This window comes from Hyposmocoma kahamanoa, unplaced genomic scaffold (assembly GCF_003589595.1).
Source record: "Hyposmocoma kahamanoa isolate Upper Pololo Valley unplaced genomic scaffold, ASM358959v1 114, whole genome shotgun sequence".
NCBI lineage: Eukaryota > Metazoa > Arthropoda > Insecta > Lepidoptera > Cosmopterigidae > Hyposmocoma > Hyposmocoma kahamanoa.
In genome coordinates, this window is record NW_020653383.1 from 4183343 (window position 1) to 4197207 (window position 13865).

A 13865-nucleotide genomic window follows, 5' to 3' on the forward strand; every position below is an offset into this window, starting at 1 on the left:
TTAATTTATCGTCAATAAGACAAGACAACGTGACGGTTATTTTACTTTTTCAAATTCTTATTTTTAACACGCTGCAAACCAAAGATCGGTACCAAATGCAGTCCATCGATGTACTCGCTTGTATTTGTATAAAAATTTAGGTGGAAGTAAATAAAACAGGTAGGTAGATTCTCATAAAATAATTAAAATGATAGTAAGCAATCCGAAATGTTGTGAATACAGTCATATGTATATAATATTGTTTACTTTCATTTATGTATATATTTGAATGTTCATTTATAAAATTCTCACAGAAAAGAATTAATCAAAAGATGTAAACAGCAATACTTGTAAACTGAAATGAAATTTCATACAACAAACAACTCTGTACAAATATCAAAGCTAAATATAATTCCCTGTAACACAACAATTGCTTCCAAAAAGGAAATATAATAACAATCAGTATTTTTTGCTTTCGAATCCGTTCCTCGTGTTTGCTCTGAATGGGATGGTTTCGATAATTTGCACGTTTTGTTATACAAATACTACTAAAACAATATAGTATTTGGTGCATAATTCTTTATTTTGTCTCGATATGAATTAAAAAAGTAAATTGGGTGTTCATTTCTACAGTAATAGTGAAAGTGTAGAAGGAACCACTTTTTGAATTTCAGATGTTCTCTGCAAAGCTGTCTGTTTTACTTGCAATGTTTTACTTACGAGTACAGTAAAGAGTTTTATTTCGTAAAATTATAAGCTATATCGCTCAAGCCCATTTGGGCTAGTAGACCTTAGCTCTTTTTTTACTTTTTTTAAGTGTCATACAAAAATTAAAATGTTATTTTAGAAATTGATTTTAGACTTATTATTTCTTTAGTACTTTAAAAATGTCAAAAATATACCCTCATAAAATGTATAGTGACTGTCTAAAGTCGAAATAGAAAATATAGTAGACACCATTTTGACTTAGTTCCTTACATCTATGGTTGTGCTAGAAATAGTAAATTTTTATTCACGATACAATGCAATAATTACACAGAAATTAATGTCAGTTAAAAAATACTCCGACCTTAAACGTATTTTGTGCTTAACATAATTCTTTGTTAATTATTATTCTTGATAATGTTTGCTAAAATATATAATATATTAAAGAAAATACATCGTAATATATGTATTTTTTTAGTATGAGGCATACTAAAAATATTAAAGAACCCTAAAGAAGTGCTCACACAGTACGAAGTTTACTTTTTACGTCAAGAACATATTTAAAATATTAAACATTTTATTTAAATTTTTACAGTTTATTGAAACTCAAAATATTCTGCAAATTTAAAATAAACAGATATAGAAAATAACATACGTACCGGAAGACGTAATCTTTAATAATTTTTAATTCGAAAATACTTTAAGAAGTTAAAATAATTAATATTTTATATTTGGACCAGCCATGTAATGATTTGACAATAATTAATTTAACTTTAGCAACAACGAATAATCAAAATTATAATATAAACATTATTTTTAGTAAGCGACATGTGACATTTACAGCATGTTAATGTGCGAACAGTCTATTTGTGTAATTCTAATGAGCGACAAAATGTTCATAAATTTATTGAATAAAAAAAAACATTAAATAGAAAGAAGCTAGAATCCATTAGGACAATTTATCATAAATTTTATACATTACACTGATTAAATTACACAATTAGACTCATATTCTAAAAAGAACTTGGCTCGCACACTACCATGCACTTATATTAAAGGTTATACACACACTCACATCACCTTGGGCACTATATCTACATTTCGCTAGGTATATTTCTTATAAATAATAGTCATACTATTAAAAAGCGTACTGAACATGAAGAATTAAAGTGTTCCCTGCATTGTGAACATTTTATCCGATCTACAAGCTATTCCCAGAATGAATTTAGTATATAATTTTTTGTAACGTCGAAAAAAATATCGTCGCATACAAAAGATTTTTATTAATAATATGTATGTGTTCTCGAAACTCTGAAGTTAAAATTCTGGCAATATAATTTTTATTTGTTTTTGGTCTTATTATGCAAGTTACTTTAACACTCGGGTTTGATATTTTATCATTTATATATGTTTCTCATCTCTATTGACTAGAAACAAAAATTTGTTTTCTAAAGACAAACAAAGTTCATTTTGTGTTATTAAACTTTGGCTCACATAATGCATGAAAAATCAGTACAACTGTATAACAATATAACAATTAAATAACATTATACCATTATATAAATTATGCTGATGTTCACTGATCTTGACAAATTGACACATTTTAAATTCACTCATCAATTTTTACACCTTTCAGTTTTAAAAAAGGCCGATACAATTCCGTATTCAAAAATCACTTGCCTTGCATTCGTTAATTTTCGGAAATCATCGCTGAGCGTCGATTTCGACTTGGCCGTTTTTTTTATATTTCAACATTTTTGAAATTTTATTTTTTACAGTTCACGTAGAGTTAGGAATGTTGGAAGCTTTCTCATAGCCGTCAACGAGTGTCCCTAGTATGAATTTGATGGTTATTTTATAGATATTCTCTACATTTGGAGTGTAGCGATCGCCTAGCGTCGACTCTACGGCTGCTAGGAACGGCGCTTCGATTTTCTGTAAGAAAAAAAACATAAATTAGTTTTACTCGCTATTCAAGTTGCAAAATATATTTAATATATTTGCATCTCTAATAACCACACATTTCTTTTCTGTGCAAATTGCCTACCGAATGAGATTATTGACAGACTTGTGGTTTTTTAGAATAAGTATGAAATTTTGTTAATTTATCTTCAGGCGCTGTTTCCTTAAGGTATCCAAATTTACTTTCAAACATAAATGACGATACTTCTTATGAAAAGGCGAAGTATAGAACCTCTTTCACGGGCCGAGACCAAATCGCTATCGCAAATAAAGACCAGAGAGCCAAAAAGGAATTTCCCCTGGAAATAACGTGCGGATGACTGTGTTGATTTTATTTTTAATTTATTGGATGTGAAAATGTTTTAAAGTGGCGAGAATTTTGTGAGTTTCTGTAAAAGAAAACCGAGTGTGATGGCAAATATTAGCTTATCGAGTACTTAGGTTTTCAAGATTGTTACAATTGGAACAATTTTTTAGAATCTACTGTCCACTTGGACTAAACTTAACAAATTACAAGCATTTGCAAAGCAAAAGACACTCTTAACACTTTGTGTTACTAAATTTTGTAAATAACAGCTATAATTTGGTTAATAATAACTTAACATATAGTGTTAAATGTCTTATCATTTCAAGCATTAGTTTAAGACCTAGTTAAGTTTAGTGCTAGTGAACATATCGCGTATATTTGTTTTTTCAAAGAAACGAACATCGTGAGTGTCTTATCAATTTAAGCATTGGTTTCTTACGTTTAGTGCAAGTGGGCATTATATCGCGTATATTTGTTTTTTTTTTCAAACAAACCAACGTTTTAGGCTCTTTACAGGTCTCATGGTCACGGTTGACTTAATTCAGACGAAATGTTAGTTTAGTTTCAAAAAAACATATACGTATACGCGATTTAGATTCGAAAAAATGTTTTATTTCCAAAATATTAATTCGTTTTTACTTTATTAGGCAAATTATATTTTAAAAAAATACAAAACTATCTATAAAACGATATTTTTCCTATTATCTTTTTGATCGTAATGAACAAAAAACGATCGTGGCGATACTAAAAATATCAATAAACCCTGTATTATTATGATTATTATTATTAGAGTGGTTTCATTCGAGGCATATGCAGTCCCTCATCATTGTGACCATCAACTGATCTATTGTGATCACCACTAATTACAGTTCGAAAAGGGCCAACAGCATTAAAGAACTGGAAAACTTCCTGCCTCGGACACTTTTTATGCTTTTTGATTGTGAGCTGTATGTCCTCAGTATGGAACTTCGTAAGCTCATCGAGAGGCAGAAGTTAGTGAGAAGATGCACAGGAATTTCATGTGGCTCGTGGCAGAATCTACACTCTTCATTTTCTTTCTACCCAATATTTGACATGTGCTTGTTCAAGCCACAATGTTCTCTCAAGGCACTAGTCAGCATTCAGATGCTATTCCTGTTCAGTGACAACGCTCCTCCACAATGTTTGACGCTCTATTAGGGCTTCAGCTATAAGTTTGTTATATTCTAGCTATCAGGACTTTTGAATGCTCAAGACTCTTGCTCTGTAGCCACACCTCTCGGAAGACGTGTGTCCTCTGGTTCAGCAGAGAGATCTTTGCCAAGCTATATGCTATCCCTATGAAGGACCCCTGAAGGCTTCTCTAGCACCAGCCTTTGCCAGTTCATCCGCTGCCTCATTACCTTCGATGTCAGAGTGGTCTGGAACCCAGCGCAGGACTACTTTATTCCAATAAACGTTGTAACTATAAGCAAAATCTATTTGCAAATATAAAGAAAGTAATATGTGTTTAGTCCTCTATATCAATTCCATCATAGCATCAACCGTAAAGATCAGTAATAAAACCGGAATGGAAACTTATGGGTAATAATAACCATTTGGCGGATATTTTCGGAGAGATCGTAGGACGCAATTCATCAGATCGCGAGATATTGCTCGCCAAAGTGTAATATTAATTTTTCAAGGCAACCGTTATACAGGAAACTGGATAAAAAAACATCACGTAATAAAGTTACAATGAAGTCTGAGTGTGTGTAGTTTTTATATTTTGCATTTATCCTTGCGTATTTTATTAAATTTTAAAAGCACTAAAAAACAAAAACAGTTGCCGGATGCGGGCGACACAGGTTCTGTACTCTCGTTTTCCGTCCGACATTCGTCCGAAACAACACTGTAAAATAAGTAATACTTGACTCCATACATGACATCGTCTTTTAATTTTAAAAGAGAGGAGACCCCAGGACCGGGAGATTTGGCGTGTTCAGGGGGAGGCTTATGTCCAGCAGTGAATGCATGTAAGCTGATGATGATATTTAAAGACTAAATTGTATTTTTTTAATTCTAATTTAGCCTATAATTATGTAGTCCCGCTGCTGGGTACAGGCTTCTCCCTCAGTGAGAGGGCTGTAGTTCCTACGCGGCCCCAATGCGTATTGGGAACTTCACACACATCATTAAATTGCTTTGCAGTTATGAAGGACACATTTCCAAACGGTGTTTTCCTTCACGAAAAGCTCATAATAAATTTCAAACATAAAGTCCAAAAAATTCAGCGATGTATAAGCTGAAATTCGAATCCACGACCATCTGTTTGCGACTGTAAATCAAACCAACCACGGGTGGATTGATACAAGTACTGTGAGTGCGGTCTCTCTTATATTGGACAAACAAAGCGAAGTGTTTGTACCCGCGTCAAAGAACATATAGTTGATGTCAAACACCGTCAAGTAAACAAGTCTGCAGTCTGCGAGCATGTCATGGATAAACCTACACATTCAATAAAGTTTGACAAACCCCAGATCCTTGCAAAAGATGTCCGTTATCTATCCAGGATGCTGGGAGACGCCATTGAAATTAAAAAACATCCTAATTTCAACAGGGAAGATGGTTTCTCCGCACCACCAGATTGGGATCTAGTATTTCCTCTAATGAAAAATCTCAAACAGACATAAGACTGCAGTACTAATTAATATGTTTTAGTTAATTCTAATTTATATTATTAATTAATATTAAATTGAACTTAATAAAAATTCATTCAATAAAATAATTTGTAAAACTTAATGTAGCGTAAATTGGAATGTTTTCTTTGTTAAATTGAAAATATGGTATTATATTAATAACTATTGTAACTATAGTGAAAAAATAGGGTGGTTTGCATTAATATTAGACATAACTGGTTGAAGACTGTACCACCTCAGTCAACCGTGAACATGGGACCTGTAAAGGGCCCGAAACGTCGGTTTGTTTGAAAAAACAAATATACGCGATTTAAATCCGGAAAAATAGTTTCATTTCTTAAATAGAACATCAGGTTTTTTTAATCAAAAGAAAAAGTTTATCTTCGGATGCGTTCTGAATTTGCTCCTCATCAATTTATTTTTGCTCGTACTTATAAGTTTATGTGATTATTGAAATTATTTTAGTCCTTCGAAAAATTAAAATAATTAAGTACCTAAACAAAATTAGTTATCGTTGTCAATTTAAAATCAGCAATAATAATAAAATATACCTAAGGGATTTATTTTACATAAATAAGTTATTATGATAAATCGCGTAGTTAAACGTGTCATTATGTTTTTTTTTTTCATCGAAAGAAAAACTTAGGTGCACCACACCCCATCGTTAAGTTCGAATTTCAACAACTTTTTCCACCCTGGCGTGGAAACAACGCTTTTGCGCGCAGACTTCTAATGAGAAAGAAAGCCTTTCCGAGCTAGTGAGGTGAAAATATGTTTACAGGATTAAGTACCTACAGTATTGCAATACCTGCTGTACAGGTAGCAAAAACTCCTCGATCAGCAGTTTTTCTCCGTAGTGAGTAATACTTACATATATTACATTTACCTGCTAGAGTGGACATCATTTTGTAACGAGCTCAAAATATTTTCACAATCTAATTGCTTTTTTCAGTCGATACATTCTAAATAGACCATGGTATATTTTCATTACTTCAGAGTAAGGAAGGGATAGCTTGTGCACGTAATTTTTAAACAAGAACTGAATCGTTTTGTATGTGCCAAATGATGATGATAATACTTTAAAAAAGTGTGATTTCTACCATAAGATCATTTAGGACAGCATATTAAAGTTCAATGTTAAATTTTCATAAAATAAAAAGAGAACGACCACTCACCCAAAAGTATTCGACTTTAAAACCAGGTATTCTCCTATGACTGGCGCCGACCTGATGGATGTATTGGAAAAAGTTGTCCAGATCATCCAGCCCTTTGATGCCTTCATCCAATGTGTTCATAACATTGTTTGCATGCTCTGCGAGTTCCATTGAGTTGATTTGTTCTTCTTTAGTTCTACACTGACGGAACTTTTCAAACAAATTCAGGAGGTCTTGGTTTTCTTCGAACAATCTGTAAAGAATGATACTGAATTAATGAAATATTTTCGAATAGAAATTTATAAAAATGAGCGAAATTGTGCTATCACACATTGTAACTCGACTTATGTACTGTGACAAGCCAAGTTTTATAAAATTTGTCACGAGTACTTGAACTAAGAATGACCATCTTTTGAAGTACTCTTTTGCGTTTTATACAAATTTATGTAGGATCCGTCATAAAATACATTTGAATTTGGCTTTGAAATTTCTGTCACATATATCAATAATTCTCTAGATTTTGTATTTCTAAAAACAAAAGAAGTCAAAGAATATTATGTACATTTCCGTTCATACAAGAGATGTACTAAGGACCTTTTCAAACCGATAATAAGAGCTTGGCGAAATTACACCAACACACTCAAAACGGTCAAGATTACTTCGCACGAGTATGTTGTGTGTTGAGATAGACTGCGTTCTATTGTGATGTTTGTTTAATGTTGAACAGGGTTCGTAATCCCGAACAGGCTCTTTACTTGACGTCGTAGTGTGTTTTTGGAGGAGAATTAGAGTGGATTCTATTTAAGTTCTTTAAAAAAATGTAGGTCCATATTTTGTTAGAACACAAACATATTATTCTTATTGACATCGTATTATTAATAATCATCAACTTATTTATACGTCCCACTGCTGGGTACAGGTCTCCTTTCGGGCCAGGATTTAGGCTGTAGTTCGCCATGCCGGCCCAATGCGGGTTGGGGATTTCACACGTTTTCCGAGGGCTGGGAACCTTTTTCGACATGCAGGTTTCATCACGATGTTTTCCTTCACTGGAATGCTAATGGTTAATTTCAAATTAAATTTCGCACATAAATTTCGAGAAACTGAGAGGTGGGAGCCTGGATTCGGACCTACGATCTTTGCTTGAGAGGCGGGAAGTCAAACCATTAGCCTACCACTGCTTCACGGTGTTAGTAATACTTAGGCGCTGCGCAGATGGAGCAACTTTGATCATCGAGTTTCGGCAACTGGCTGTTTATGACATTTGTTATACAATTTCAAGAAACCGTGCAGACGTAGTAACTTCAGTTGAGAGTTTCGGCAATCGACTACAGTTTTCGATTACCGAAATCCGTGATTAAATAAATTCTTAATTGCCGCAACTAGAAACTTTCAACGTTGTCTGTTTCCGCAACCGGCAACTGCAACTCGTGAAGCAACTTCACTCCCTCCCCGTTCCCTGCAGCGTCAGTCTTGACAGTGGAATTCGAAAGTTTATTTAAAATTACGGCAACCAGCAACTACGCTTTTTAGTTGCTACAACCGGCAACCATTAACGGAAACTTGTAAAAAGTTGCCAGTTACGTCAACTAAAGTTGATCCATCTGCGGAGCGCCCATAGATATAGAAAAAAAGGGGAGATATGTAATGATGCTATCTAAGATCGAGTACCGATGTCGCCACTTTTTGGCTTGTGTGCAATACAAACTTTACACTCTATTATCTACTACCATAACTTAAAGATTTTGATTAGGTAGGGCTTAAAACGTGAAAACGACGTAACACAATTTTAAAATTTAACAAAATAAACTTAGAGTCACTTGAGTAAGAGTTATATTACAATATTTCAGTATTTTTTTCATCTGGTTCAGCCAGTCACCATTAGGTGGCGTTTTAGTAAAAATGCTATTAGTATATAATAGTTAATTATTACACGTTAGATGGCGCTGGAACTCATTCTTCGTTACACTAAGAACTCACGGAGCGGTTTTCACCCGCGCCTGCCGCGGGACTGCGGCATCTCTAGAATGTGATAGTTAAGTGTGTAAAATTAGTAGCACATTTCACGGCGCGTTTTACGCCTATAGGTGGTGACGGTTGCTCGCGGTTGCCGCGGCGGGGTACTAGTAGAAGCGCGCAGGACGCGATCACCTGCCCGCTTGGCGGCCGTCATCGCCCGCGCACTTTCGTGGTCGGTTCAGGCGCAATGTGGTGCAGGCGCACGCGAGATGAGTTCTCTATTAACCGCGTGACTTGCGATTATCTCCCACTAAGTTCGCGGTCCGTTCCGCAATTGCAGCTGCTTCGTGCCCGCATAAACTTGGAGTTTCTAATTTATTTTGCATGCACATGTAAAATAAAGCCGTTTTTATTTTATTTATTTTTTAAATACACCTGCTCTGGAAATTTAAACAAAGTCAGAAATAGTAATAAGAAAATCAATATTTCGATTTTCCTGCAGCTTCAATCCAACCTTCTCTTATTTTGAACTCATTGAAAAAACTTAAAAACTAAAAATACTCTACGTTTAATCTACGAGTATAATGGAATTTAAATATATAAATTATCTAAAACAATATTACACATACATTTTTCTTCAAGCAACAACAACATACAAATTGACATGAAACTGAAACGGTTGTCCGAAATATGAGTTGTGTTAAAGTTACTCGAAATAAAATATTTAGTAATAATAATAATATAATAAAAGAAATCAATTTAACGTGAGTTCTTTCCGCTTCGATATTTTAGGGACTTTAATTACAAAAATCATAGCGCCTTAATATTTAACCTGCATGTATGTTCAATCAGTATTCCATTACCGGGCTGTCCTACCGACGTGCAACCGGATTCAGGATGGGTTGATCTCTCGGTTAATATGTCGGACTTAAAATTAATTTCGATTACACTCACGCTATTCCGTGTAATTGCCTTATTTTTGCCACTTGGGAATTTGTGAACAATCATTTGAAATAAAGGGTAAGGCGCTGATGAAATTCAGGCGAGGCGTCTCAGGGTGACATGCGCAGTGGCGGTGTCCCTTAGATCTTTGCGATTTAAAGCTCTGAGTGACGCAATACAATTACTATAGACAGGCGTGTCGCTTACCACCAGGCGCACAACTTGTTGATTTCGTAAATTGATGTAAAAAAAAGAAAAAGCTACTATCCACAAAGCTCACTGCTCACTAAAAACGCAGAGAATATAAATGGAATTTCCTCTGTTCAATTATCAGTCCATTTCATTTTCCCTCATGGTAATATTTGTTTTACGAAAACTCGTTTCCAATTATGTGTTAAATGTATTCGAGGTATATATGAAAAATTCAAAGTCCGTTGTCCGCTGTGCGGTAAATTGAACCTTGAATATGGTTTCCATATTAAATAACAATGAAAGAATTTCCTGGTTTAAACAATATATTTACTCATCTAAGCCTAAGAAGAATTTTGAATTCGGTACGTACTCACCCATTTACCGAAATTGTAACTTATTTGATATAAATAGGGAATATTTCGAATATATTAATTTTTAATAAATTTAAAAATTTTTAAATTAATTAATTTATACATTCATGAAGATTGCTTGTCGTTGTTTTTGAAAATTTTTAAATTAAAATAGCATTTTGTTAATCTTTTACTTATCGTATTGATGGCATACACTATTTATTCATTATCGCTGCCCAGAACTTAGCCATCCTGATCACGTCACAAGTAGCAGCCTTGTTGAATTTTACATTAAAATAGCATTTTGTTAATCTTTTTCTTATCCTATCGATGGCATACACTATTTATTCATTATCGCGGTCCAGAACTTAGCCACCCTGATCACGTCACAAATAGCAGCCTTGTTGAATTTTAAATTAAAATAGCATTTTGTTAACCTTTTTGTTATCGTAGCGATGGCATACACTATTTATTCATTATCGCGGCCCAGAACTTAGCCACCCTGATCACGTCACAAGTAGCAGCCTTGTTGAACAGTGCATTCCCATGTTTGGCATGGCATGGCATGTTTGCCATCGTGGTCAAGGGATTTGCTAATCGACATAAGGTACTCGCGGACTGTTGTCCAAGGTGTGCCAGTAGTACTGGGAATACGATTCATATGTCATTACGGGGAGAATCTTTTCGTGCACTCCTGTTGTGGAGACATAGAGCTCCTTGTGAAGGAGTTGGTCCAGGGAAGTTCTGCCACCTTATCTATTTCTGCCGCCAAGCAGTTGCATGTGAGCATAAAAGCTCTAAGTGGCACAGCAACTATTATGAATAGGCGTGTTGCTTATCACTAGGCGCACAACTTATTCATCCCTTGGTATTGTAAAAAAGGTAGATATATGTTTTTTAATAATAACATGTAGTAATTTCAGAGGCTAGTTTTGCCACTTTTTGCATGAGGTGTTTACCTGTAATTACCTGCGCGTCAAATTTAAAATCAAATCAATGTATCTAGTAACTAAGTCTTAATGTAATTGCTTTCGATAAACCAAATAAATAAAAACAATGATCTCATAATCTAGAATGCACGTTAAAGGTAAAGTTTCCCATAGTTATGTTTAACAAGTTGGTTAGTTGTTGATCGTAAAAAAGCTGCAATTTATAAGCAAGCAGATTCGGTTATACATCTAGTGAAATTATCTCTCTCGTTTGTAGAGTGTCCTAGTTAATATCTAAATACACGTTGCAAAATAAAAGTGTCCTCAGAAACAAGCTTCATGGTAACCCTAGAAGAATGTTCAATGGACCGAGAGTCAATATTGACCTTAGCTATCGATTACATTTCGATGCCTTCCAATAGAATTTGTGAATTATATTTCTAGTGGTTTTGTTTTTATATAACTGAAAGATATTGTAGTTGTTGTTTTGTTATGTGAGGCTATTAGTACAGTGTAATAAATAGTACTTTTAAAATGAATGCACATGAAATTTGTCAACTTATGTGTCAGGGTGACACGCGCAGTGACAGCTTTTTTCCCATCCTCTAAGACTGGCAGTGTTTACCAGATCTTTACGATTTAAAGCTTTAATGGCACTGCAACTGCTATAGACAGACATGTCCCTTAAGACCAGGCGCACGACTTTATCGTCCCGTCACTTGGTGTCAAAAAAAGTACGAGTTGTAATTGTAGACGAAGGAATATGTTTAGAACTTATAACATATGACTATAAGTACGTTTACATGCACCGTGGTAGTTTATGGTTTGACCTAATGCCTCTCAAGCAGAGGCCGTAAATTTAATTTGAAATTAACCATGAGCTTTTCGATGAAAGAAAACATCGTGATGAAATCTGCATGTGGAAGAAGGGATGTGAACCCTCGGAAAATGTGCTAAATCCCCAACCCACATTGGGACAGCGTACCGGACTGTTTCTTAAATCCTCGCCTGAGAGTAGACCCATATCCAGCAGAGCGACGTATAAAAAGATTGATGATGATGACATTCACACATAATAATGTTGGTTTTGGTTATAAATAGGAGCTTTCAATTCTTCATATACTTTTGAACGTAAACGCGATGATTATCGAGGTGACAAACAGGTAGTTCCGCCATGCGTATTTAAAGTCGCCAGGTCTGCCCGGACCACAAAGCTTTGTTAACTAGTTTTAAAAAAGGGGGAGGTTATCATTCGACTGTATTTTTTTGTTGTGTGTATGTTATACGATTACTCCGAAAATTGTGAACCGATTGCGATGATTCTATTTTTGTTGGAAAAGAGGTACATTACTATTCCATTCAAATTTGAAGAAAATATTCCACCCTATAAAAGCAGCAAATGAGGGGAAGAATTCGGTTTGTTTGATTTCTCCCACTTTCCGTTAACCGATTTCAATAAAACTTGGCATGTAATTCCAATGAACATAAAATGTTATGACGACCAAGAGCTAATCTGATGATGGAAATGGCGGACAGATGAGACTCTTCAACATTGAACAGAAGCTATCTTGTGTTCGGGCTCATACAAAACGTGGCAATTAAGTGTAATTCCACAAAAAATTGGGATAAATTTTTTTTAATAAATAAAAAAAAATTGGTATATTGCTTTCCTTTACGCGGCATTTTTATCAATAAAATAAACACGTCAGATATTTTCTGACCTTTCTTTCATGGTTCAGTTGTTCGTGAATTTGTAAACAGAAATTAAGTTGATTACCACAACAAGCGATAATGACCCATAGGAAATAATCTAACGTGCAAGTCTGAGATTAAAAGCAGAGATGGGCTGTTGGTTAAAACCCAATCAATCCGCCCGGAATTTTACACAATTCGCCTGGCGGATATGGGTTTTAACCCATTTCCGCCATTCATTAATAATTTGGTAAATTTCCATACTTCGAAATTTCGATATTAAGAAACTTTTTTAGACGAAAAAGAGGCAACTCCAGACAATACGCACCTTGCATTCGTTTTTATAAATCTTAATGAATGGCTTGTGAGAATACTTAGTCTCAATTCTGCCAGTGTCCGTTTTCTAATTTAATAAACGTTATGAAGGGTGTGTTAGAATTTTGTTCGGTGACTCAGAGGGAGAATCGAAACAACTTTTTCTCACAAAAATAAGAAAGTAAACGTGATAGATTTTATAAAATGTAAAAGGTTGTCAATATTACAATATGCAACTGCGTCTGATACCATGCTGGTCTGCCATGCAGAGGTATCGGGTATGTATGGCCTACATTTGTTTCTCTCTCTCTGTAATTTGTGGTTGTCTATGTGTGTGTCCATGGCACCAGAGACATAGTATTTATCAAGTGCGGGTCTATGAGTGTGTATTTGCATAACACAAATTTGTACTTTAATTATGGGAAAATAGAGATGAATATACTATAGGCGAAAAACATGACGCGTCGCGACGCTTCGACTCTGCGCCAATGTGAGTTATCCTTATATATGGTTCATAAAATTGATGATATTTGGTAAATTAAGATAACTATAACATTGATAAATAATTGCTATACTAATTAAAATATTCTTGAAGTTTTTACTTTACACCTTTATACTGTATAATATTTATTAAATGCTCAACCAGTGAACTGAACAATGCTACTCTGTCATTGAATGATATTATAGTATATAAAATTTATGATATTTGCTACATTAAGATA

The 13865-nt window shown here is 34.4% G+C and overlaps 1 protein-coding gene across 1 annotated transcript in view; it reads right to left on the reverse strand.

The window, feature by feature from the left end:
• Window positions 1–1580: 1580 nt before the first annotated feature.
• LOC113239626 (neuroglobin-like) overlaps window positions 1581–13865 on the reverse strand; it is a 50020-nt gene continuing 37735 nt past the window's right edge. Inside the window, exons 2-3 of the mRNA XM_026476687.1 lie at window positions 6786–7017; window positions 1581–2619 (exon numbers count right to left, since the gene is read on the reverse strand). Coding sequence (XP_026332472.1) covers window positions 2464–2619; window positions 6786–7017 — 388 coding nt within the window. The 3' untranslated portion in view covers window positions 1581–2463. The remainder of the gene's footprint in view (window positions 2620–6785; window positions 7018–13865) is intronic.